At 45.0% G+C, this 27,817-nt stretch overlaps 1 protein-coding gene across 1 annotated transcript in view; it reads right to left on the bottom strand.

Moving 5' to 3' along the window:
- The window catches only part of LOC134400592 (transient receptor potential cation channel subfamily V member 6-like), a 101,296-nt gene that overhangs the window by 11,049 nt on the left and 62,430 nt on the right, over window positions 1–27,817 (bottom strand). The window contains exons 5-14 of the mRNA XM_063129016.1: window positions 23,290–23,388; window positions 19,997–20,163; window positions 18,007–18,153; window positions 14,559–14,771; window positions 12,764–12,850; window positions 11,215–11,291; window positions 10,929–11,094; window positions 6,992–7,058; window positions 3,179–3,447; window positions 1,633–1,739 (exon numbers count right to left, since the gene is read on the bottom strand). Coding sequence (XP_062985086.1) covers window positions 1,633–1,739; window positions 3,179–3,447; window positions 6,992–7,058; window positions 10,929–11,094; window positions 11,215–11,291; window positions 12,764–12,850; window positions 14,559–14,771; window positions 18,007–18,153; window positions 19,997–20,163; window positions 23,290–23,388 — 1,399 coding nt within the window. The remainder of the gene's footprint in view (window positions 1–1,632; window positions 1,740–3,178; window positions 3,448–6,991; window positions 7,059–10,928; window positions 11,095–11,214; window positions 11,292–12,763; window positions 12,851–14,558; window positions 14,772–18,006; window positions 18,154–19,996; window positions 20,164–23,289; window positions 23,389–27,817) is intronic.

The raw sequence follows: 27,817 nt of genomic DNA, 5'->3' as shown, positions 1-27,817 counted from the left end.
ATGAACATTATATAATAGTAGTCTCAGACATCATATGTAGGATTGATGAAAATATGGTTCACCCGCAGTAGAAATATATAAAAATGTTCATTTATCTCTCACTTCAAATGTGAGTTTTTGTGGTTGAGTGCCAAGCACCCTAATTGTGTTCCAACAAGGGGGAATCCATACCTATGAAAAGTTTTCCATGTGTGTACATTCGTGACATGTGTCAGTTTCCCCAGTCCTTCAGTCAAGCACACATTCTGGCAAACTGACCCGGGACACCCAAATCAGTGAGACTTCTTTATTGCTGGAAAGCTCACGGCAAAAGCTCAATGTTTAGACACTTCAGAAATCATATAGCTGATGGTCAGTACCTATAGGCTCTAAGAAATTCCAGAACAGTCAAAAGCTAATCACTACTACCGGGATTAGATCCCCATTAATGTGGTTACCCCATTGCCATCTCCACGGTTCTGAACACAAGGGAAGCTCAATCCACACACTGGTTCCAAACCCGGATGACAACGGAGGATGATTCCTGACATCCCTCAGGCAATCAAAGGAGCAAATTCTTGAAAGGCCTAACAAACCACCCAAAGAGAGCTAGTCCAACCTCAGATCATACGTTGGTAACTTCTGCAAACACGGCCATGGCCTACACAAGATCCAGAGAAGGGTAAACCCACAGACGCAATGAGTTCTGTGCCACTGCTTTCACATCAGCTTAGAAAGGGAGGCGTAGGCCTCTTCCAGAGGACTTGACAGGCAGGGGCTTTTGGCCTTTCAGCAGTGCCCCTGTCCAAACAGGGTGGCACCAGGATGACGCTTCAATCCGAGTGATCCTTTTGCAAACCGCATCACCACCCTTTATTTATCTGGTTCTCATGGACAGCTTCTCAGCCAAGGCCAAGGCAACCAGGTGGCTGCGGAGAGTAGAGCAACTCCCCATCCCTGCTCTGAGAACGCTGACAAAAATCAATTCACACAGATCCTGACATTCCAGAGGCCCAAAAGGCCCAAAGTCTTCCAGATTACTTCTAACTAAATCTTACTTTAAAACTGCAAGACCCTTAGCAGTGCCGAAACTATCCCTGACAATGGCCGTGGCTACCAGGAGGAGGGCCTTCTCTGCTGTGGCACCCCGGCTGTGAAATGAGCTCCCTAAGGAGGTTCACTTGGCACCTACATTATATGCCTTTAGACGCCAGGTGAAGACCTTTTTATTCTCCCAGCATTTTAACAGTCTATAAATAAATTTTAACTGGGTGTTTTAAATTTGTAATTTTGCATTGCTGCTGTTTTGATCTGGTTGAGCTTTTATATTGTATTTTATATTATGGTTTTATACTGTTGTTTTATACTTTGAATGGTTTTAATTTTTGTGAACCGCCCAGAGAGCTCCGGCTATTGGGCAGTATAGAAATGTAATAAATAAATAAATAAATAAATAAATAAATATAAACCAGACTGAGCCACAGCAATGCATGGCCGGGTACAGCTAGTGTATTAATATATTAAGTGTAGTGTATACTTAATATACACTCTGCTAGTGTCCTTTGGCAGAGTTAGCACCTATTTCTCACATGCAATCCTCCCTTGACACAGGAGGTCTACTGCTATCGCCATCATGACGTGTGTCAAACCTACCTGAGATACCACCGGTCGCCTAGCCCGTACTCCTGCCCCCGGATGCCAGAACGAGGCCAGAGGCACTGTGGGAGTTTGCGCTCTAGCATTACTGTAGTGGCAACAACCTGAAACACACAGTTTGGAAAAGATCAGTGGTCATAACGCTTCATCAGAGAGAGAGAGAGAGAGAGAGAGAGAGAGAGAGAGAGAGAGAGAGAGAGAGAGAGAGAGAGGAGAGAGAGCAGGCCCCCTTCTCCTGGCCTGGCTAGGATCACTGCCATTTGGCTTCCCTCGTCCTTGTTGGTAGCAGACGAAAGCAGCACAGATCCAAGTTTGATTTGAAGTTTGATTCGTATCTTGCCTTGAGGACTTTTTAAGTCACAAAGTGGGTAAAAATAAATAGCCAGACAGTGTAGGAGGCGACATTCTGCCTTACACAGTGGAAAGGGGACCTAGATATTCTAAAAATCAATTAAACAAGAACAGAAGCGCCAATAAGACTGAGGAGGAGGCGGAGTGTAGGAACTCCCCATGGACATTGTAGGAAATATTTTTAACATGCTGTTCTTTTTGTCCTGCTGCATAACGATTCCAGGAGTCTTTATGCCACATTTTCCCATTGACCTGGTGCGCACATAACAGCAGCATTCAGAGGCAAATCATGGGTTAAATTGCAGGGATTTAAGGGGACGTCTGCTGCGTGTAAGTCTCTTCCAGTCTGCAGCAACAATGTGTGAACGCCCCAATTGTAGGATGTTACTATGACATCTGACCTTGAACACTTTGGGTTGTTCATGGGTTAAACAACCCGAAGTTAACCTACAATTTGTTTGATTCACCTACTACTCCAACACACGCCCCTTCGTTTCTTTGTCCCAATACATGGATTTCCCTTTTTTAAAAAAACCTTTTTTGTAACAGCAAAGATTTTAACCAAACATACCTAAAATATTTGGTTAGAAATCATGTGTGGGGATCGTGTTTCCATAATAATAAATATACAGTTCCAAAAAATTACTGATCCAATCCATTGTGGATTCTAGAAGTCATAAAATCCCAGTCTAGTTCCAAAAGGAGCCTGAGTCAATGACTTCATTTCAGTTGCTCCTTAATCATGGAACAATTCATCTGTGGGGATTATCAGCATACAATGTTATTAAGAGGCCATTGATACTCTATTTCCTGAGGTCCTTTTCTGTGAACAGTGTGAGCTTGCTTTTATTAGAAAGAAGCCGACAAACAACACAACCATCTGTCAGGGATGCTTTAGGGTGGATTCCTGCATTGAGCAGGGGGTTGGACTCGATGGCCTTGTAGGCCCCTTCCAACTTGGCTATTCTGTGATTCTATGATTCTATGAGGCACCTGGACAACCATCTGTCAGGGATGCTTTAGGGTGGTTTCTTGCATTGAGCAGGGGTTGGACTCAATGGCCTTGTAGGCCTTTCCAACTCTGCTATTCTATGATTCCATGATCTTAGTTCTGGAAAAGGCATCGCTCGTTCCGCATTTCTCTCCCTCGCTCATACATCATCAGCTAAACAGGACCACACTATCCACTCACCTGCGCTCTCCAAAGCTCGTCCCGTTCATGGGCCACACGCCAGTGGGTATCACCCATCATGGCAATCAGCAGGTTGAGCATCAGAAGGGTGGCAATGACAGCGAAGGCAGAGTAGGTGACCCCGTACATAAAAGGCAAGTCCACCTCGTAGTTGGCAGGCCCATCGATGATGGTGAGGAACAGCTCAAACGTACTGAAGAGGGCCATGGGGTAGTCATAGAAATGGCCCAGCTCATCTGGGTCTTCTGTTTGGAAGATGATATAAAATGCTAGGAAAGAAAGCAAAAGAGATTGAGAGAGAAATCTCCTATGTGAAGACTTACAGCTTTTCTAAACAAGCAATAAAACCCGCTCCCTTACTGGGCTTTCTTCTTGCGAAGCCATTCTGGGATTACAATGGGCACAATAAACGTGCCTCCCATTTTCCTCCCCCCCCTTTTTTTTAGCAGTTCCCGTGGTGGGGAAATTCCATATGTTCTATTTAAACAGCCAGCAGATGGTGCTGCAACATTACAGGAATATTCCACTATCCAGGAAATACACCAGCTCTTCGATAGTGGTGTATATTTGTTAAATCCCAGAGGAATAAACATCAAAATCAGTGGGAGAGGCACTGGAGGATGACAATGTTATGAAAAGGACCCGGAAACTTCCATGACTAACCGATCTTGGTTAATATACTCCTGAAGGATCTCTTACTTGTGTAGAACTTTTGTCATGTGTGAGGGGCTCTTCATCCCATGAGCACATTTAAGACATTCGCCTATTCTGGCACATGCCTCTTCATTGTCCTGTGAGGCCTCTTCATCATTCAACCTTACACTTCAGTTATGCATGGAAGTCATTCCCAGAACATACATGTGGCAGCCCTCTCTTCAGTCAAACCCACCTCAAAAATCACCTCCTCTGCAAAGCATTTGGCCTAATCCTGTGCCTATTCACCAAGAGGTAATTCCCACCAATTTCAGTAGCCTAATTTTTCCCAGGGACTGGGGGAAAGGAGGAAGGGATAGCTGCTAAGAAGAGAGATAAGTGGCGATAAAGAATGGCCACTGTGTGTGATTCCTATCCTCTCGGGTTTCTGTGCCTGATGGTGGAGGGGTCTTCAGGATTCTCGACTTTTGTGGGGCTGTTTGCAAAAGACAGCAACTGCAGCTTTCATCTCCAACCAAAGCAACATCTAAGCATACGTAGTTGCGTTTAGTCATATTCACTCCTTGTTCCCTTCCTTCCTTTCTGTTATCTACTTCCCCGCTGACATTTTGATTCTAAGCTTCTTGAAGCAAGGGCCTGACTGTTTCAATTGTATTTATTTCTATATGTAGCTCTCTGAAGCACCACACCCATTGATGACCCTGAATAAATAATAGCGGCAGAGAATCTTGGCAGAACTTCAAAATCGTTTTAGACTCCACTGATTTATTTTGTTTGCATGACAAGGCTGAGATGGCCCAAACATCTCAGCCAGATGCCATGAAAAATCAAGAAGGGTAGCCTCGTTAGTCTATTGCCGTAAAAACAAGAAGCTGTGCGGCAGCTTGAAGATGAATATGTTTATTGAAGCATTTCCTTTCACGGGCCAGAGCCCATTTTGTCAGACCTATAAAGTGGTCACCTAAATGTGTGGGCATAGAACCGCCGAGTACAGAGAGGAGGAGAAGGGGATTGTCTCTTTCAACAAAATGCCAAGCAAGGCGAGAGGCAGCAGTCGGTCCACTGCAGTATTAACGCCGAGCACAAATGAATATAGATTCTCGCCACAAGAATACGGAATCTAATCAGATGAACCCAATCAAATGCAAATGAAGACTCAAGACCTGGCTTCAGCCAAGGCCACTCTGTGACCCGTGGCAGGATAAATGAGCACTGACATGGGACCGGGGATGCCCAGAGGGCCGAGCGCAGAGTTATTTTACTGCTTCGGAACTGGATTAATATCCCAACGTCTCCATCATGCCCCACTCTGTAGTCATGCTTTTGTGGTGCTCCAAACTACCAATCCCGTTTCAGAGCAGAATTAATCTATTTAGGCCCATTTCTCATCTCCAAATGTTGTTTGGGTTTTTTAAATGGGAAAAGAAAGTAAGAAAAATGATGGGGTTTAGAATCGGTAAGAAAGAAAAGGGGGAGGGGCCTCTTAGAAAAGAGGGAGGGGCCTCTTAGAAAAGGGGGAGGGGCCTCTCAGCTCAATGGCAGAGCACTGCAGGCAGAAGAATTCCACCCTGACTGTGCCAGATCAAGGATCAGAGGTAGCAGGTCTCAGGTGAGACTTTGGAGAGCTGCTTCCAGGCAGTTTAGACTAGGGGTCCCCAACGTGGTGCTCCCAGATGCAAGTGCGCCCACGAGGCCTTGAATGGTGCCTTTGTGGTGATTTCTATGTCTACAAGGCCTGTCTGCAAACCTCCCGGTTCCTCTATATTTTTAAGCCTACGGATTTCTACTGGCAGTTTTGATGAGCCTCCTTTGCTCTCTGATTGGCCAGAGTAATAGGTTATGTTGTCCTTACTCTCATTCTGTGCCTGCTAGGAGCAGGCGTGAGCTGTGGGTGGCTGTGCTGAAAGGGAAGTGTTCTCCTTGAATACAAACCAGCCCTAGGATGGAGTGGACTGGGATCTTTTTCCATCGGAGAGGGAGTTGTACAGGAAAGGGGGGGGCATTTCCCATCGGGTCGCTCAGCCTCCTATCTGTACCTGGGGGGCGGGGTGGGGAGCGTGGAGAATGGCACTTGGTCTCCAGCCCTCTATTTCTGTGTGTTGGGAAGTGCCTGCCCTCCATGACCTTCTTTTCGTTGGTTGGAAGTTGGGGGGGGGGGTAAAGCAGTGGAATTTCCACCCCCTTCGCTCATCCATCCACTTTGCTTTCCCTCCTGGCTTTTGGCTTTGGGGGGAGGGGGACACGGGAGTATTTACCACCACCACCACCACCACCACCACTCCAAGGGCCACCTGCCTGGTGTTTGCTGTGGCAGCCCGGATGCTGCTTGCTGCCCGTGGGGAGCGAGTGCAAAGTTAAGGATATTGCTGCCTTTGTTCCTTGTGCATGCTGGATTACTGGGCTCCCTGGCTGCCCCATCCCAGCCCTGTTTGTTTGTGTTGCAGCGGAGCCCTGTAATGGGGAAGGGGGGAGGCTAGTGCCTTTCCCTGCTCGCTTGCCCACCTGGCTCCTTTCTGTCGGTGGCGGCTGCCAGGATTGGCCCTTCCTGCAGTGGGAACAGCCCTGGATTCACCTTTAAGCAACATCAGCACGTGCTCAGGGCACCCAGGGAAGGGGGCACCACAGAGGACCGGTACCAAAGCTGTAGCCATCTCATTTTAAGGAATTCCATATCCATAGAAAGGGCCGAGCGGCATATTCTAAGAGCAGCAAATTTTTATTATTTGTGCTTTATTTTATTACACCCAGCCAGCCAGCTTTAGGCTCTATGTGTCCCATGACGTCATCTGACATCTGAGCTAACTTTCTGACAATCTTTGTCTCAACATATACCTAGAGTTCAGTATGTTTGGCTGTCTTTCCGACGTTTTCTGCATAAACGTCAGTGCTTTTTATAAGCCTTATAAATATATATGATCCATATTCTTGTGTGTGTGTTTTGCTTCCGGACGTCTCAGACCCCAAGATGGAACGTGTTCAATGAGCTCCCCCTACCCCTGGCCCTCAACCGTCCATGGTCCAGGACCATCCTGGGGCTTCTCTGCCTTTAGCCCCAGTGATACAGCGCCCCTGTGCCCATTCACCTGCATTATATTGATACAAGCAAACACTAGCTGTTCCAAGAAACCATTTCACAAAGGCCTAGAATGTGTCACCTACCAGAGGCAAACCCAAGGATCACCACCGCCATTAGCCAGCAGAATCGTAACAAGTCTCCAAAGATCATCTGCACATGTAAACACACACACAAAAGCACAGAGGATCAACAAGCAGGTCTTACCTCCCACAAACCTGAACATAAAAAACCTTACTAGATCAGGCCAAAGGCCTTCTAGATCCGACCATAATATTCCAGTATTATTCCAACTTCACCGGCTGCTTGTTTACTTCAACAGGTGGAGACGTTTGACAGGGTTTCTTGACTGGCACCTGAATTATGGGATGCTCTTTCTAGAGCAGCCTTCCTCAACCTGGGGTGCTCCAGATGTGTTGGACTACAACTCCCAGAATGCCCCAGCCAGCTGGCTGGGGCATTCTGGGAGATGCAGTCCAACACATCTGGAGCGCCCCAGGTTGAGGAAGGCTGCTCTAGAGAGACCAGGGGGGGATCTACACTACTGCTTTAAAGCGCTTTATAACAGTTTTGACAACTGTTGGGGCCCAGGACACACTCCATGTACAGGTTTCAAAACGTTTTCAAAGCGCTTTAAAGGCAGTAGTGTAGATCCCCCCCCCAAGTTGTTTGCTGCTCCCATTTCATCAGAAAATCAAAACACGGCTCTTTAGCCCAACCCCAAACCTTTCTTAACCAACGATTCTCTCTGTGGAGTTTTGGCTAGCTCTTTTGTGGCCAGCATCATTTTGGTGCATTCTTGGTTTTATTGATACCGTATATCTTTGATTCTAAGACGCACTTCCCCCCCCCCATATAAACGTCTCAAAAAACGGGGCGCGTCTTAGAATTGCGGGTGCGTTTATTATGTCTTAGAATCAAAGCTTTTTTTCTGTTGGTGGTACTGAAATTAGTGTGTGTCTTACAATCGATGGCGTCTTAGAATCGAAGAAATACATTAGTGTGTTTTTTAACTAATGTTGTTCACCGCCTTGAGGATTAGCTGATAGAAAGGCAAGATATAAAAAGTTCAAATAAATACATATCAAGGTCAACATAGTCCAGGGAAGCCTTAAGCCAGAAAGGAAGGAAATTCCTCCTCCATTGATCTCCATTGTTTAGCATTAGGATATTATTAAGATTTCTGGGTTAACAATTATTGAGAGCCCTAAGAACATAAGAACATCAGAATAGCCCTGATGCTGGATCAGACCAAGGGTCCATCTAGTCCAGCACTCTGTTCACACGGTGGCCAACCAGCCATCGGCCAGGGATGAACAAGCAGGACACATGTTGCAACAGCACCCTCCCACCCATGTTCCCCAACAACTGGTGCACACAGGCTTACTGCCTCTGATACTGGAGATAGCTAGCACACAAGTATCAGGGCTAGTAGCCATGGATAGCCTTCACCTCCAGGAATTTATCCAACCCCCTTTTAACTCCATCCAGATTGGTGGCCATCACTACATCTTGTGGTAGTGAGTTCCATAATTTAACTAGGCGCTGTGTGAAGAGGTACTTCCTTTTATTAGTCCTGGATCTCCCACCAATCAGCTTCATGGGAGGACCCCACTGGGTTCTAGTATTTTGAGAGAGGGAGAAAAATGTCTCCCTGTCCACATTCTCCATACCATGCATAATTTTGTAGCCCTGCTCTCCCCGATGGTGTCCCTGAATTTCTCAGATCACCACGGCTTGTGGCAGCAGCGATCATACCACAATTATGCATTCTCTGACGAAGCATGCCCTTCGGTGTGCCCCGAATCAACTGCCAATCAATGCAGATTAGAGGTGGGCAAGCAGCCTGATGCTCACCGTGAAAATAAATCCGCCCTTTCAGCAATTCCATTCAAACGTTCAAAACCTGTCAAGAGGCTATCTGAGGGCATGTCTACACCCCCCGGCGTTCCAGGAGGGAGCAGGGAGGATCTCACAGTCTTCTGCTCACGAGATCCTCCCCTTTGGACAGACAGCGAGCGCAACATCTCGGGAGGAACGAGGGATGTGGCACCCGCCATTTTTTACATTCATTTTTTACTGAAGGTGAGCGCACAAGCGCTCCAATGCCAAAGTGAGTTTTTTTGAAAAAGAAAAGAAAACACAATCGTGCTCCCCCTCCCACCCTCGATGGGCATGGAGTGCCTGAAGAGCTCAGTGCCCCGTGCCCGGTTCCTGGCTCCTCACGAGGAGCTGGGACAAAACCGGGACGTCTGCCCACACCTCCCACGGTCTCAGGACAATGCCAAAACCACAGGAAAAATCGGGCTAAAAGCCATCCCGGTTATCCTGGAGAAATGGAGGGATCTTTGCTCCCTGCCCCCGGGATCTCCTGTGCCCTGAGTGTTCAAGAGAAAGCTTTCAAGGCAAAATTCCTCCCACAATTTGCTACCCATTCCTTGTCCCACAAAGGGAGGGGAAAACCCTTGGAGAAGAAGGTCAAGGTAACAGGGCCGGCTCTCCTATGAGGCAAGGTAAATCCCTTGCCTGAAGTGGTGGATGAAGGAGGGCGTTGGATCCCAGTTCTGTGCCTCCGAGAGTCCCAGTGCTGCCGCCGCCGCCACCCCCTGCTTCTCGAGCTGAGGCAACAGGGCAGGCGGGCGCTCTGGAGACTGCCGCCAGAAGTGCAGCAGCTGGGAAGCAGCCCTGGCAACCCTTGGGAGGAGCTGCGGCTGCCGCCACCCCCCACCCGGTTCCTCACTCTGAGCAAGGCAGGGGCAGGTGTCGCTCCGCAGAGCTGTGCTGACGGCTCCTTGCCGAAGCAAAGGCTGCACTCAGAAAAGAGCCCAGCCCCGCTCTCCACAGAGCCTGCCCCGCCCAAGGGCTTTACTCTTTTGGGTCCTTCGCAGAGCAAGGCCCTGGCAGGGAGGTGGCCCTGGAGACTGCCTGTGCTATTGTGGCTCAGGTGGTCCCCAGGGCTGCCTGCTCCCCACAGCTTTGCTCTGAAAGAAGAGTCCAAGGCATTGAGAGGAAGGTGGGGGAGGCGGATGCTCATGGTTCACTGCTCCCGGTAATGGTGCACAGTGCCGGCTTGTGCTCCCCTCCACCCCTGGCAGTGACTTGCACTCCCCCTCCCCCATGGCACGCCAGCCCTGCAAGGAGACACGTGGTGGAGTGCTTCTTCGTGTTCCCATTCTGCTTGCTAAGATGCCGGCAGCAGCTTTTCCCAGTAAGGGTCATGGGGCTGAAACCCCATGATCCCCGATGGGGGGAAAACCCTCCACTAACCACATCACTACTGCAACAGTGTTTTTACTTCACCAGCACTCGTGGAAGGAGGAGGGGCCCCCATGCTTCTCTCTTGACTTCAAGGGAACCCTCCACCACCTGCTCTTCCATTCTTTCCCCTAAGGCGATTCTTTCCCCCTTTGGGGACAGGAATGGGATAGCCGGTGCAGACAGGCTTTAAGAGGGGGCGCTACTCACAGCAGGCGGCTTCAGTTCTGCAAAGAAGAATGTGGTGGTGCTTACAGGGTTGAGCATCCCTGTTTGAAATGTTCAGTGCACCCCTCGTGCCACCTGGCCCAAAAAGCACTTAACAGGAGTTACACCTGCACAAAAGTCATCCTCCTCTCCACAAGTAGGCATATATCACAAATATCCTTGACTTTTCACTGCAAATGCAAAAAAACACATAGTTGCCTTTGCAGAGAAGTGCCCTGAAGAGGCAGCAGGTTTAAGGATATTACCATTGGTGCTTTGGGGAAAATGGTGAAAACCAGATATTCAGGCTGCTGTATAATTGACCGAATTGCATGGGATGTGCAACAATTATTCAATATTACACTGCTATCTACGCTTCTGAACGGGGAACATAATAATAATAATAATAATAATAATAATAATAATAATAATAATAATGGACAGTTCTCACATTTAGGAGTTTCTCTGAGTAGCTGAAATGTTATCTCAAGTGACTGTGGATAGCAAAGACGTATCTATTACCACACCTCACTTCCTCAGTGGACTTGCTTAATTACTCACTTTTTGAATCATGATGGTGAAGGGCCCCAGCATCTGAAACCCTCGAGCGAAATACATGACGTTGCACCAGCCCAGCACCAGGGCACAGGACATGGGGACCACCTCTCCATCTGTGCTTGTGAGACGCATCACCATGGTCACCAGGATCATACAAGCATATGTGATGCTGCAGAGGCAGGAACAACAATAAGGAAGAGAATCGCACATCAGTCCTGTGTCCGGAGCCTCACATATTTATGGTTTGTTCATGTCCCGCAGCCATAAACCCACGAGAAAGAAACCTTACATGATGACGTGGAAAGGTCCTCCGAGGATTGTTTGCCCGAAATATTTGGTGATTCCAACACGAAAGATATCTGGAATCTGAGAGAGATGCATTGATCAATTGGGTGTTGTGTTTAAAAACAATTACTTTAAATATCCATCCAGCCTTCTATTAAATAAAACACAACTGATGCCCGGGTGTTAAACTAGCACTCAAGTTGCTGAAGACCTCAAGATCTTTTCTTAATGCCCCAGCGAAGGCTTGTAAATAATTATCCGAAGTATAGTGTCGGTAAGCACAAGATCACATGGGAGGAAGGGCACTCAAGTCAAAGGGGAAAGACTTCTTGATAGGCTTGAGCCCTGGGATTTCACGATTAGGAACTGCTGAAATATTGGTTAGAATTGTACTAGATTCAATTAGAAATAGATTTAATGATGATTAGGCCGATTAAAAGGTATATTTTACATGCCCCAAATTAGGTGAATTCTGGCATTCACATTCAGCTGACTGTCCCTGCTCTGTTTCCCAGTTTTGGGGCATTCATAACATTCATCTTGGAGTGTCAACATTCACCAGATTTCAAACATTAATTTAAATATATTTCATTCAACAGAAATATTGCAGTCTTCTTTTACAATAAACATATTACTATGGAAGATGAAAAGGACAACTTATTATTTATTCCAAAAGACAAGAGCCTTGATCCAGAGAAGGTTGATCAGACTGAATTCCCATTGACATTAAGGAGGCTTAAAATACCCATAACTAACGTGTTCCGGGGCTCAGGAACTCCCTGCCCAGGGAAGCTAGATGGGCTCCCTCCCTGGTGTGTTTCTGGAGACAGGCTAAAACTTTGCTGTTTCGGCAGGCCGGTGGGTAATCTGGACCTCTGTTCAGGCATGGTTTATATGTTGGAGATTATTTTTTAAAAAATGTATTTTAAATGTTTTTAATGTTTTAATATTACAGTCTGTTTATTTTTAATTTTTGCATATCTCTAGCTGCTCTAATTGTACATGTTTTAATTTGTAGAGCCATCTTGATTCCCAGTATCAGGGAAAACGTGGGAAATAATAATAATAATAATAGTAGTAGTAGAAGATGTCAAGGGAGGTTAAAGCGCTATTTCTCTGGATAGGTACTCGTGTGTCAGTTATAACCTCTGGGTAAAGCTTTCCATTCCAATCTATAACATAAAAACAACACCCAACTACAGTAGAGAATTGGCCCCCTCCATTCACTCTCTGAATCTTATAAGATGAGTAACTTGGATCATTCTCCGTGTCTTCCACATTCGTTTCAACCAGTCTTCCATCTCAGGTCCTTCCTGACTTTCCCCTTTGCAACCTAATTCTAACAGAAAGAATGATGTCGGCAGATAGCACCTGATATTACTTTCTGACAGTATCTTTTATCGATTCCAGCGACGAGATCACAGGGTTTAGAGGTAGCTTCTATGGGGCAATATTGCTAATCATTTTGCTGATATTTTTTTTTTTCAGAACTTGGACAGTTTGTGCTCTCCTATCTCACACAAAGATTGGGAAGGGAAAATCATTCCTCTTACCTCCAGAATAAGTATCACTATGGCTCCTATAACTGTGATGAGCTCACCCACAAGTCTGAGATCATCTTCGGGACTTACGTAGGACTCCTGAAAAGAAAACATGAACCAATATTGTTAGGAACATCACATAAGCCAAGAGCTAAACCTTTAATGGAACAAATTTCTTGCTTTCTGGGGTCGGGTCCAGGTGATGGCGATGACCTCTAAAGCCCTGGATTCTTTTAATATACCTTCTCAGCTCCACCCTGACAAGGGATGGTTTGTCAAGTACACCACTGATGCACTAAATCACGTCTGTAAGGGTGCAAGTTCTCAGTGGCTGCTCTAGACCCTGAGATCCTATTTTTCTTGGAGACCTACCAAATGGCCTGTGAATCTTCCAGAAGCAGGGGAGCTGTTTTTAACTGAACTTGCTTTTTGTGGACAGGTACAGAACGGAACCATAAGCATCCTATTGGTACCCACCCCCAAACCTTGTCAAATTAAACAAACACATAAAACATCATAAACTGGTTTCCCTAAGAGGATTGCTCATTCAGTAAAATCTAGAAGAATAAAGAGAAAAACAGGAATTTTAGAAATCTGGATTGAATAAAGACAGCCTTGCCTCTGAATTACCGTACAACCCTTTGCACTAATATTAAAATGACTCCCAGTTGTGCCTGAAAATGGGATCTAATTGCCACATCTTTGAAAAAAATAATAACCTGGCTCCAAGCTAAGTGAGCCACTTACCATCCAATTTAAGAACATTTCTAGCTGTCTCTCTTCTGTGTCTCAGTCTGCCTGTCTTTAAAAAGGGAAGACGAGTTCAATCCCTGCACAACCTGCGCATTAAGTGCCGGTGGTTGCAGTTAGGCGATGGAGAACAAACATTCCAGGTTGCTTGGAAGCAAGATTCTGACAGATGACAATAGGAATGCCATTGTTTTAGATGTTAGTGGGCTTCTCGTATTCCATAAGACAGAGAAAAGATACACAAGTGATACAAACTCAGTACAAATGCATCTTGTGTGAGAATCAGTTGTGCCCGCTAGGAAGAAAAAAAACCTTCCCAACATTGGGTGATCAAAGGTAGGCAGTAGGGATCCTGGGGTTTTCGTAGTTGGCCAAAGGAAGAATTTCAACAGGCACAGCTTTTCTCACCCCTGCTTGGCACGCTGTACCTGCCAAAATCCCCTCTTCTACACAAATCCTAAAGGTACAGGAGCGCGGTTGTTCTCATCTCTTGATTTTTCTGATGTGGAGCATGAGGTGCTCCCTGAAAGAACGTAGCATGCAGGGTTCCCGTGTCTTAAAGCTTCACAATTTACATGGCAGAGGCTCACTCACCCACCATAGAGCTGACGTGGTGAATCCCATAATACGGGAAGGGAACGTGTAGATCTGCAAACAAGCACTGGAAACGCACCAGGGAGCCATGGCCTAGCGTCGCTTCCATACAGCCCATCCATCTGCTCTGCATCTGTCTGACCTAACTAGCGCTGATCCTACTTTTCCATTCGGCTACGGAACAGCGTGCGACTATGCAAGCTGTCAGGTTCAGGTTCATCAGAGTTCCCCACTCCATTTGCAACCCTATGCACACATTTGGGAATGACTCCCATGGAACACAGACTTCCTTCTGACTGTAACATCACCATTCTTCTACACACCCCGATAACTGTTCAGGAACCTGATGCTGTATCTGAGATCTCTATCTGCAACTCTGAATCTGTGGGTTTTCTTCTACTGGTTAGGGAAATCACGGATAATTTCTACATCCTCAACACACTAACATTAAGAGAGGACTTACCTGCAAAAGTTTCTGAACAAAGATGGTATTATCCCTTTCATGCGTTTTGTTACAGCTTCGTTTTTTCAGAGGCCGGTAGACGCAACACATTGTGAAGCAAATCATATACAGGACGTAGAATAAGGCCAAGACACAGAAATACGGCCTTCCATATTTATTCCACTTCAAGCTTACCAGCTCATTCACAGGGGTAAGGTCTAGGATCCGCCGTGCCTAAAGGATGTAAAATAGTTTTTGTTCAACCTCCTCCCCAAGGAGAAACGCCTCCCAAAAGCAAATAACACTCAAGGATAGGAAATGTAGCACTGAAAATGAAGAGGGTAGGTGCTTGAATCACGTTAAAAGGGTACCTCCATACTAGCCCATGAATTAAACAACTAACTCAGTGTTATTCATAACTTGGGGAGAAAGTTCTTTAGCACTGGTTAGCTGCCTGCATTTTACAAAGGACGATTTGCTGAAGTACTTTAGCTTTCAGAAGAATGGGACCTTGGAGCAGTGCATGTGTCAATTACTAGTTTTAAAAGTGTGAATTTCAGAATAAATTCACAGATAAGATCAGTAGTATTGCTTCACCAACACCCTTCCATGGAATTGGATTCCAATTACTTTAGAAAAAAGCAGAGTTCTGAGAGAGGTTGATAGAGGAAACAACCAACATGACCCAATAACCACATGAGCATGATGGCTGCAAGGGCTACTGGCATGTCAGCCCCACAGGGTTTATAATAAGCTTTCTTCCTTACTGCATAAATAGATAAGACACTGGCCTGGTTCAGACAACACGCTAAACCATGCTGCTAAACCACAAAATGGTTAAGGGAATGGTTTAACCTTAATGCATTCCATTAACCATTTTGTGGTTAAGCAGCATGGTTTAGTGAGTTGCCTGAACCAGGCCATTGTGTCCCATCCCCCATTCCCCCCCTCCCCGCCCCGCTCCCAAATTCTTTTTGTAAAGAGAAGGTAGAGAGAATGAGAATGGAGGGGGGGGGGAAACTGGCAGGGGGAAATTACAGTGAAAGAGGGAAAGAGGGAGGAATAGAGGAGTCTTGAAAAGAATAATGGAATAAGTCCTCCCAAATAATTTGGGGATGAGACTACTTCCTTTCTTGAAGATATAGTTGGGTATGGAGGCTCCCTCCCCTCAAATAAAGTGTAAGTGAGGGACTGACAACACCCCCCTCCCTGATTATAACTATGGTGAGTAGGATTTGCCCTCTGTGACAAAATGGTTATTGTCCCTTTCAAATAAGTTGAAGGTTATGTTTAGATGTACTGAGGGTCAATGGAAGCTCTTCACCAAATGGCTGCTCAAAACCGGCGCAATTGTTGCCTATATGAAGGAACTTGTGTATTATTTCCAACACTGTCTACAATAAGGTCCACGGCACAGACTTAATAACGTCAAGATATTTGTCTGTCCCTCAGTTTGTCTGGAGGGCTGGTGTCTCTCGGTCTACCTAGCTCAGTTTGTAAATCCTTACAGTCTGTTGGGCCTCGCTGGGCCCCTGTCTCAATTTGGGAGACTCTCTGAGATGTTACTTCCTCAACAGCCTGTGTTGAACCTTCCACAAGTCTACTTATGTGAGTTTTTTTTCAGGATTAGTTCTCCAGGACCAGATAGATCTACACCAAGCAAGATCTAACTTTGAAAGTGGTTTGAAAACGGTATATGAAATGACATGGCCCTCAACAGTTGTCAATACCATTATAAATCATTATAAAGCAGTACTATAGATCCTGTCCAGGTTAGGTGAAAGACTAAATTAATAGTGACAAGCAGAAGAAAGCTCCAAGAATCCTGGGAACTGCAGTAGGACACAACTGAGACCTACCCTAGACTGCAGCTGCTATTATAGAAGAGAGAAGAAGATAGGAGGATTTGAGACGGACAGATGAGGAGCCTGTACAAAAAGAACTGGAATTAGAGCTGAGAGAAAAAACTAACTGTGCTACCAAGCCTGCATACTCCCAGCTGTAATAGCATTATTATTATTATTATTATTATTATTATTATTATTATTTATATAGCACCATCGATGTACATGGTGCTGTATAGACCACACAGTAAATAGCAAGACCCTGCCGCATAGGCTTACAATCTAATAAAGTTGTAGTAAACAATAAGGAGGGAAAGAGAATGCAAACAGGCACAGGGAAGTGTAAACAGGCACCGGGAAGCTAACAGTATAGAGTCAGAACAACTCAATGTTTAAAAGCTATAGGGAAAAGAAAAGTTTTTAGCTGAGTTTTAAAAGCTGTGATTGAGTTGGTAGTTCTCAAGTGTTCTGGAAGAGCGTTCCAGGCATGAGGGGCAGCAGAGGAAAAAGGACGAAGCCGAGTAAGGGAAGTGGAGGTCCTTGGGCAGGCGAGAAGCATGGCATCAGAGGAGCGAAGAGCACGAGCGGGGCAATAGTGTGAGATGAGAGAGGAGAGATAGGCAGGAGCTAGACCGTGAAAAGCTTTGAAGGTCAACAGGAGAAGTTTATATTGGATTCAGGAGTGAATTGGAAGCCAATGAAGAGATTTCAGAAGCGGAGTGACATGGTCAGAGCGGCGGGCCAGGAAGATGATCTTAGTGGCAGAGTGGTGGACAGAGACCAGCGGACTGATGTGAGATGAGGGGAGGCCAGAGAGAAGGAGGTTGCAGTAGTCCAACCGAGAGATGACCAGTGCGTGAACGAGAGTCTTGGCAGAAGAGACAGACAAAAATGGTCGAATCCTGGCAATATTATACAGGAAGAAACGACAAGATTTAGCTACTGCCTCGATATGAGGAATAAAGGAGAGCGAGGAATCAAATATAAAGCCAAGACTACGAGCTTCCTTGACCGGAGTAAGCGTGACATCGTTGATAAAAGCATTATATATAAACATCATTGCCAATAAAGCTTAGTGTAACAAGAAACAGAATATATACCGTGAGCCAGAAGTCGCCAGCTCAAATCTCACCTCAGCTTTGGGCACTTAGGATGGCCTTAGGATGGCCATCATCTCGTAACTCCTAGAATTTGTAATACAGGAATAATAATTCTGGCCTATTTTAAAGGGCTATTGTGACTACCAAGAGAATGCACATGAAGTTCCTTAAACATTCAATTTAAGAAGTATTATTCCTTCTTTAAGAGGTTAGTGTTGTGTAAGGACAACTGATGTTCAAACTTTCAACCCACAGGGAGCTCTTCGTACAACAACCTATCTGCCACAGAATTCTTGTCTATTTGCCATGGAACTGTCCAGCATGAGAATTCTGGGGTCACCCTCCTGTGGCTGTACATGGGAATATCAGCAATTGTGAATAATCTGCCTTCAGGAAAGTTTGTCTGCTATTACTGATCTTCTCACTAGAGAACTTAGATAAGCTTCCAAGAAAAACCAGGGCTCCCCAGAAGACCACTAGAAAACCAACATTCTAGAAGTATGTAGTGCAATTCCCCCAAAATACCTCTCTTTTTTTGGAGGTGACAATGAGCTCCAGGAGAGACTGATCATTACCCCATGAATCGATTTCCGTGAGGTCATATAAGGTGGACGTCAAAGGCCCAAAAGTCCATTGGATGTGCTTTCTTCTTTGCATTAGATGCTGGAACATCTGGTTAATGGGAAGCAAAAAAAAAAAAAACTCAATTACACTAGGCGCATGTGCAAACAGTTGCTATGAATGGTATAACTGCCCCCATGACCACTTTCTGGGGCAATTTCTCTTTCGAACGATAGATTTGGAAAAATACAAAACCAAAGGGGAAAAAAGAGTATAATTAATCCTATAATAAATGTCAATACATAATTATATTTACAGAAGTCTCCCTGCATCTATGTCTTTTCTCAAACCTTAATCAATACCTTCAAACGTACATTTCCTCAGAGCTTAGTTCCACTATAATACCAAGGGAATTCAACATATTGAAAAAGTTCCCTTCCTTTTTGTTCTTTCATACCCATAAATGTTTATCCTGGAACAATTTCTTTGTCTCAATCAATTTGATATCCTGGTTTTTTAAAAAATTATAGACTGCATGTTGGCCACAAGACCCCCAAATATTAAAACAACTTAAACAATTACAAATAGCGCTAAAAAAAACCTCTCTAAAAGAATAAAAGCAGCGATCAACAAATGCTGGGCAACACAGGGATGTCTTTACTGCCCACCTAAAGCAGAGCAGTGAAGGGCTAATCTAAAATGTCTAAGAATAGCAATGTGTTAGTTTTCCCTTTTGTACAGTCCATTGCCAGGCCTGCAAGGCATCTTCCAACATTTTATGATCTTCCCTACAAGACTTAAGGTATGTACAATATTGTCCAGACCAGGGAAGGAGGGCTGTTGAGGGCAGTGGCAGTGGTCGACTGCTATAAATCACATAGGCTGGGGAGAGGGCTCCCAAAGAGGGACCCTAACTAAGCTCTCGGTCAGTCAGTCCAGGGATCTTCCCCAAATCTGTTCAGACAAGTTCAGAGGACGCATTGTTCCTTTGCAGGTGGGTCCAGGGAAACAGGACAGGACATGGGGGTGGGCACACAAGGATTATCCTACTACCCAACAGATGTTGAGTATACAAGTGTGTGGATAGGCTCATAGTGTCCAAAGCACCTGTAAGTTGTAAAATATACAGTTCTGGGCTCCACAATTCAAGAAGGATGCAGACAAGCTGGAGCGTGTTCAGAAGAGGGCAACCAGGATGATCAGAGGTCTAGAAACAAAGCCCTAAGAAGAGAGACTGAAAGAACTGGGCATGTTTAGCCTGGAGAAGAGAAGATTGAGGGGAGACATGAGAGCACTCTTCAAATACTTAAAAGGTTGTCACACAGAGGAGGGCCAGGATCTCTTCTCGATCCTCCCAGAGTGCAGGACACGGAATAACAGGCTCAAGTCAAAGGAAGCCAGATTCCAGCTGGAAAAACTTCCTGACTGTTAGAGCAGTACGACAATGGAACCAGTTACCTGGGGAGGTGGTGGGCTCTCCCACACTAGAGGCCTTCAAGAGGCAGCTGGACAACCATCTGTCAGGGATGCTTTAGGGTGGATTCCTGCATTGAGCGGGGGGTTGGACTCGATAGCCTTTTAGGCCCCTTCCAGCTCTGCTATTCTATGATTCTATACATCATTCGATGGTTGATTTTGTTTTAATGTCTTAAAGGCTGTTGTATGTTTGTTAGCATATGTCTAGTAAGCTTGAAGGCCTTGAAATATTTTGGTAAAGTTTGTTTGTTTGTTTATTTATTTATTTATTTATTGCACTTCTATACTGCCCAACAGCCAAAGCTCTCTGGGCGGTTTACAAAATTAAGACAATTCAAATATAAAACAACAGTATAAAACCATAGTTTTATAGTTGGATAAAAATACATTGAATATTTTGTATTCAATATATTGAATATAGTTGGATAAAAATACACTGAATAAAACAAACAGCAGCAACCGAAGCTCATGGACTCACCACAGTGTTGCCCTCAACGCCAGCCAACTTAAATGGAGTGAGCCCCTCGTTGTTGGGAATCGAGTCCAGGTCCTTGTCCTCTTTGTTGAAGGAGAGAAACAGGTTGTACATTTGACATGCAGATGCTTTGTTAGGTTGGAGAACTAAGATGTGGAGGACGGAGTTACCTGCCGGAACACAAAAGAAAAACAAGACTCATTCCTGTATCCTGGGGAGAATTTGAGAGGCAACAGGTGGTCCATGCTCTGCCTCATTTGCACCCTTTGTAGCGATGCTGAAAGAAGAGCCCAACACTAACTGAAGTGTGGAATTTTCATGCACCAGGCCAGCAAAGTATGTTTCTGGCCTATAGCCTGGAGGGTCTTTTCACTTTTTAAATAAAAAAGCCGAGAGCCCAGCTGCATAAACAGCAGAATCAAATGGAGGAGCCCTATCTAGACTGCACCAGTTAGACTGCAAGTGGGAAATTACTTCTCTGAACGTTTCAATGGATTAAACACAACACACCCACACCCTTTTATTAAAAAAAATTCATGAGGGAAAAGAAGTATAGCCTATCCTTACTGTGTTTTACTTTTAATATATAGGAAAACATTCAAACATGGAATCCCCTATATCAGTGGTTTCCAAACTTTTTCAGGTAACCGCCCCCTTGGTTCCACAAACTCATGCCCAGCGCCCCCTACCCTACACTATAAAAATCATAATTCAGAATAGTGGTTTTCAACGACCCACTAAGGAAGATAATAACAATAAAATTCAAAACAGTAACAATTAATGGAATATTTATTCCAAAGCACCCACTGCAGGCTTGCCGAGGGAGGGAGGGAAAAGAGAGTGAACGCCTCTGTTTTGCAGCCGGCGTGGCAGGGCACACCAAGCAGCGTATGTCTCTTCATTACCGTTTTGGTGCTTTTGAAATATTTCAATTCACCGTTAAAAGGACTCTTCTTAAATGGTATTAATACATGTGTGGATTCTTCCCCTATATGGCTTAGGACCAAACTACCTTCTCCCATAAAAGTATCCCTGGGTTTTAAGACCTTCTGGAGAGGCGCTTCTCGGAAAAGACTACCTCGAGCGCCCCCCTGCCGCTCCCTTGCCTCTTAACGCCCCCCTATGCAATCCCACCGCCCCCAAGGGGGCAATACCACCCACTTTGGGAACCACTGCCCTATATGCATTCTGAAGTGGGACTCCAGCCAAAACTGAACAATGTGATTCTTCTGATTGCGTAGTTTAGTTCTTAAACCTAGTTTATACCACCAGCAGAATCAGAAGCCCTATTTAGGCGTTCACAAAGTGGCTAAAATCTGGAGAAGGCACACTTCAGTCCCACCCTTCAACTCGTGGAGGGAGCAAGAGTCTGAAGAGGAGAGACTCCTGTACTTGTGGAAACTCCCCACGTGAGCCAGAATGCTGAAAAATTCACATTCTGGCTCGTGTGGAAAGCCTCCACATTTACAGGCTGCTCTCCTCTTCAGACTGTCAGCCTCCACAAATTGAGGACAATAAATCCTATGAGGGAGAGGGGCGGAGCCAGAGTGGTTCTCCTCACACATTGGTTTTAACCCCTTTGTGAATGCCTGGACGGAGCTAGGGTAAAGGCTTTCCTGGACTTCAGAATGCAGATTGTATTTCAATATTTTCCCGCTCAACCCCCACTCCCAGCTAGAGATGTAAAATTTCCGGAAATTTTGAAGCCATGGGGAAAAAAGGGAAATTTTCAGAAAAATTGAAATAATGCAATATTAGCACTTTTTAGAGCCTCTTGTGATGCAGAGTGGTAAGCGGCAGTTACTGCAGCCGAAACGCTCCCCACGGCCTGAGTTCGATCCCAGCCGAAGCTGGTTCTCAGGCAGCCGGCTCAGGTTGGCTCAGCCTTCCATCCTTCCGAGGTCGGTAAAATGAGTACCCAGCTAGCTGGGGGAAACCAGTAACCACGACTGGGGAGGGCAATGGCAAACCACCCGGCTACAAAGTCTGCCAAGAAAACGTCAGCGAAAGCAGGCATCCCTCTAGGAGTCAGCAATGACTCAAGTGCTTGCACGAGAGGTTCCTTTCCTTTTCTTAGCACTTTTTACAGATTGAAAGTCACTTTGTTACTTTAGGAACATAAAATGTAATTATGTCCAAGTTGGTTTGGCATAAAATTATTACATTTGGTATATTAAAACTGGTGTATTCAAACAATTATTATAAATTTAATTTACTTTTTTTACTTTTTTGGGGTAACAAATGGAGCTACAAGCTCCTGAACTGTTAGGAACACCTGAACTGTAAGGAACCTCTTTGGTTCTGCCAGTTTACGAGGAGCAGGCAAAGAACAATTTTAAAAAACAACAACTGAAGAAACCACCGACATTAGTAACAAAGAAAATTATTTGTCTCCGCTAGTCCTCCAGTGGCAAGACATAAAGTCCCCATTCCCATAAAAAGAACTGAGAAAAATGGGGGGGGGGGAGATTCAATGAATATGCATGAAATTTAATCAGACTCATTTCCTGACCTATAGCTATCAGTATTAGTTTCAGTCTCTGCGTCCATGGAAGTGCTGCCCCCTAGCGGCAGAAATGCATCTTCCTCTTGCATTTGAGAGTTGTAGTCTCAGTTTGCAACCTAGGACTTGCTTGTCCTCGGTACACAGACATTGTAATAATCTGATACTGTACAGTTTTTAGAAATCATTTGGAGAAGTCAATATCTGAACACCTTGCCTTAAACATTTTATTCATCATGCTAAAATAAAACATCCCGTAATCCGTTTTTTCTTCATTTTTTTTTCAATTTTTCCAATTTTTTGGAAAAAAACCCAAAAAAGGCTTAGGGGAAAAAACGGGGGGAAAACGTCCCCCCCCCCGAATTTTTCTGGTTTTTTTCTGGGCCTTCACATCTCTACTCCCAGCATAGACAAAAAACAGCATGTCTGGAAGAAAGCTATTCAGAACCCTCCCTGACATGCGGCTTCTCCATGGGCATGGCAGGGAAGGGTTGCGGGGGGCAGCAGTCCCACAGAAAAACTGTATCACTGGATTCCACCGATTCTATCAAAATGGGCCCTTGATTTCCTGAACGACAAGGATGACGCTACCACAGACACGGGCCTAGGATGCTCAACATCCCATCTTCTGGCATCTTGCCTCCTGCTGCCTCAGGGATGCCTGCCTATTCCAGCTTCCTGCTATTCATGGGAAGGAAGAGGCACAGGACCGCAAGGACAGGGACCCATGGGACCACACTCTCTTCTGACGTGTCTCCTCCAAGGCTTGCAGATCCCTTCGGAAATGTCATACCCAAGGAGTCCTGCACCCGGATGATGGCGCCATGTTCAATGAGCAGTCGCACAATCGCTTCGTTCCCTGCGCAGGCTGCGAAAGTTAAAATATGTTCTCCTAAGAGAGGGGGGGGGGGGAACAGAAGGAAGATTTTTAAAACCAGAGGCACAATTTCAGACTTCATGGGGATAGGCAAGCCTCACAAACCAAAGGTTCAAAGCTTGCATATATTGTTGGATAATAAATCGAAGATTAAAACAGTAATAAACCCAAGATTAAAACAGTATGTGTGCACAAATAGACACACACACTTTTAAGGGCATCAGTGGTAATTAGATTTGTGTATCTCATTATGACTACAGAAATATTATCAACAGGAGTCCATTAACACCAACACCACCACACAACTTCTAAGGAAAAGAATGTGTGCCTTTCTAATGCACAGGCATAACTGATACACCAGCCTGCTTAATTGTTTATGCTACTTACCCGCCTTATAACACCAGCACATGGTGCATTTCTCTGAAATTGAGAACCACATTTCCCAGTACTCCTTGGGGTGAGGGAATAGCTGTTACAGTTGTGAAAACTAAGTATGTTATGGGGCAGAACTCCCATGTTGTGGATAACATGTAGATTCACCATGTGCTTCAATAATTTCAGCAAACATGAAATGTGAGGGCCAATACAGCTATGTGGGGTTTTTTTTTTATTACTATTATTTTACTCTGGGATTGGTGCAGAGCCCTCAATCCTGATCTCTAGATCCTACTGTGGAGGGGTACGGGGCTTTAACCCTTTTCCATGGCCATGGGACCAATTCAGATCAGGAATTCTGCAACTACTGTAAAGTAATATCTGTTTTGGCCCTGAATCGTCTAGACCAGGGGGGACCAGTGGTTATTGGACCACAACTCCTATCATCCCTAACTATTGGTCATGCTGGCTTGAGATGATGAGAGTTGGAGTCCCTGGGAGGGGGGGGCAGGTTCCCCACCCCTGACCATTTAATCTAGTTTCAAAAAGTAAAAAAATAACTTCTGGTTCCGAGCGATTACAGAATCAATTGCACAGCATGCTAAATGCCCTTTACTCTAGTCTTCCCTCTAATTAAAATGTGGCCTTTGAGATTTAAAAGAAAGACATTTCAACATGAAATGTGAGTCATCTGACCTGGGGTGGGGACTGTGGCCCTCTGAGGCTGTACATTTCCCACTGACAGTAATGGAACTTAATTTGAATGAGAGCAGCTAGATGAGGAAGGCCGGATTCGGAGACACCCGCCTTTTCTTCACGTACGCTCTCTGGAGTGTTACAATTTATTCTGAGTGAAAATTAATGAAGGCTCATTACCAAAATGCTTGAAAATTGATCGACTAAGTATGGTTTAATTACTGCCTGAAACAGGTAACGGGGGATCTATCTAAGCACAGCATGGTAAATCCTCAGCTTCAGTGAAGTCAGCTGGGAAATTCTGATTTACATTCGATGGAGATTTGGCTCTTGAAGGAAAAGCAGGCCTCTGAATAAATAGCACGGCAGACCAGGGAACCGACGGATGAAATACCTTCTTAAAGGCCCAGAGCAACAACATTTTATCTGAACTGCAGAGGAATTCCGAAGATGAGCGTTACTTTCTGAGGTAATGAACAGGCTAAGGGCATATTTACACAACAAATTTATATTTCGGCATGAGCAAACTGGTCTATTTCTCATTTGTGTCACTACAGCCTGCGCTCGTCCTTAAGTCCATTTGGTTGATCTGTGAAATTCTTTTTTAAAAAATCTGCATGAAAATGTGCATTTAAATATGAATTTAAACTTGTGTTTTGAAATACTTCTCTCAAAACACGCATTTTTAAAACAACACATTTTAAAACAGGTTTGGATATATTATTTGAGCCGAGAAATGCGTCGGAACATTCCAGAAGCGCAAAAGCTGGTGTTCTTATCTACACATTAGTCCAGGAGTTGCAGATCGGGTTTGTTCATACTGGAATTGGCAGGCACCAAATGTATCCCTATGTAATTGAAATTGAAATGTACCAGTTTTATACCAATTTAACTTCCATTGCTTCCCCCAAAGAATGCAAGGGCTTGGCAAAAGCATTGGGAATCCTCTGTTACAGATCCTCAGCCCATTCCACTCCTCAAAACAAGAGTTCCCTCTGGGCAAGGGAATGACTGATAATACCAGTTTAGGTCTATGTTGGAGATATGCCCCCAAGAGTGTGAACCAGGAAGTCTCTGGCTCAAATCACACCTCAGTCAGGAACTCACTGCGTGATGGCCTCATTCTCTTCATTTTGGCTTCCAATCTGCAATTTGGGCACAAAACTACCAGCCTTGCTTGTAGAGGTATTGTAAAAAGTATCGAAATAATGCTTTGAGCACATGAAATGCACTATATATAAAGGCCACCTATCCCAGCCTTACCAAATCTGATGCCCTCCAAATGTTTGAATTACAACTCCCAGCATTCCTGATCAGTGGCCATGCTGGCTGAGGCTGATGGGAATTCAAATCCAAAGCTTGAGGAAGGCTGGCCTGCCCTCTTATGAACCGGCCCATGTGCTGAGATCATCATTGGAGGCCCTACTTACAGATCTTAAAGGTGGGCCGGCTGCAAGGTTAGTAGACATTAGAAAGAGGACCTTCTCAATGGTGGCCCCATTCTATACAACTCCCTCCTGTCCTGAGAGATATTCATCTGGCACTGGCTCAGTTCAGACAACACATTTCTCTATGCAGTGGGAAAACTCCACTCAATGGTTGAATTTGTAGGGGGCACTCAACACACAACATGTTCTAACTCCACTGGTGTGTGACTGTGAGCTCCCATAGAGTTGAGTAAAATTCAAGGCGGCATTTGATTGACAGTTCCTCCACCCTCAATCCTCCCCCGGTCCCTCCTGATGGTATCCCATAAGCCATTGCTGCAAAAAATCAATCCCAACAGCTCTCCTAGAGCGGCCCTCCCTCCTTTCACCACTCTTGCCAGACAACTCAGTAGCCTGTGGGAAAAGACCACTCAAAGCAATGGGAAGCTCCACAGAGCCCTCTACACAACACGGAACACAACCGTTGTGCAGGAACTCTCCTGTGCACAGCGAGGATATTCAGTGTGGAGTTTTCTAAAAAAAAACCTCCACGGTGGGGTGGTGTTTTCCTGCCAGACTACACATTTTCTCAACAGTGGCGTAAAACTCCACCGTGGAGTTCTAAAACCACTGTTGAGAAACGTGTTGCCTGAACTGAGCCTCTATCTGTTGCTTTTAAGGTGGTTTTACAAACGTAGTTTGGCTTTTAAATGAATGGCCTTTTTATTCTTTATATTACTTTTGTTGGTCATTTCAGTTTTGGATTGGGCTCGTTTTAACTACTTCATTATTAAATTTGGTTAAAACTGATTTATGATCGTATCATGAACTTGTTCGTTTGATACAGAATGCACCATTTAAAGTTTTTGTTGCTTTTGTTTTAAGAAGAAAAATGGGAAAGGGGAGGAAGGTGAAAGGAGAAGGGAAAAGTGTGATTCTGCATCTGAAAAAGTCCAGGACTATGGACCTACGGCTAGGGAAGAGGAATGGGCATTTTAAAAAAAAAACCAAGGCCAATAACTGGACACACTCTTTCTCTCTTTCAATTACATTTCGTCCCTCCATTCTGAGGAAATCCAGAGTCGTGCGGTTTCTACTCTCCCCAGAAGCGGAGAGTCAGGGCTCAGTCTTAGAACCAACAATAGAAAAGAAATGAAAAACAGATGGTGCCAGACGTATATCTCTTCTACCATTGCAAAAAGGTACAGAAGAGTTCTGTCCTCCTTTCATCACCCTAGAGCTAGTTTAGAGCTTTACGCTCTTCAGCTGATGGCTGCACCATCAAGTAACAACATGGGTATGTGTGAATGGTCCATCGTGGATCAAGCACCGCAGGCAGAACTGCCATTATCAAACCACTACACACCTCAGGCACAACGGCTTGCCATGTGTGGCCTTCCTCAAAACGGCCCTCCGGAAAAAATAGTTGGTAACTAGTGGGGCTGCCTTTAAAGATAGCTCAGAAACCTGAACTCCGCCCAAGTACTGGTAGGTGCTACATAATCAGATTGTGTGACCCCTATACTTCCACTAGTTGCTAATGTGTTTCTGGGCCCGTTTTAAAGTGCTGGTATTAACTTTTAAAGCCCTAATTGCTTTGGGTCCAGATTACTTGAAGGACCGCCTTCATCCATGCCAACCTGCCAGAACTCTGACCCTACTTGTGACCCTGCCTTTAAGAGCAATTAGACTAGTGGGCACATGGAATAGGATCTTCTTCGTAGCCATCTGTTTCAGTTGATGTTCACCAGGCCCCATCATTACAGGCCTTCAGGAAGGCCCTAAAAACTCACTTGTTTACCTTGGCCCAGACTTGAGTTAAGGTTCCATTGCTGTTTATGTGATACTCTCTGGTTTGCATTCTGATTTTAACATTGTTTCTATTATTGTTCTTAGTGGTGCAGACTGCAGGTAGGGGACCATGTGACTGAAAGGTCCTCCATAAC

The sequence above is a fragment of the Elgaria multicarinata genome, chromosome 6 (genome assembly GCF_023053635.1).
Source record: "Elgaria multicarinata webbii isolate HBS135686 ecotype San Diego chromosome 6, rElgMul1.1.pri, whole genome shotgun sequence".
NCBI lineage: Eukaryota > Metazoa > Chordata > Lepidosauria > Squamata > Anguidae > Elgaria > Elgaria multicarinata.
Note: the sequence above shows the minus strand (reverse complement) of the source record. Positions and strands in the feature narration are given on the sequence as shown.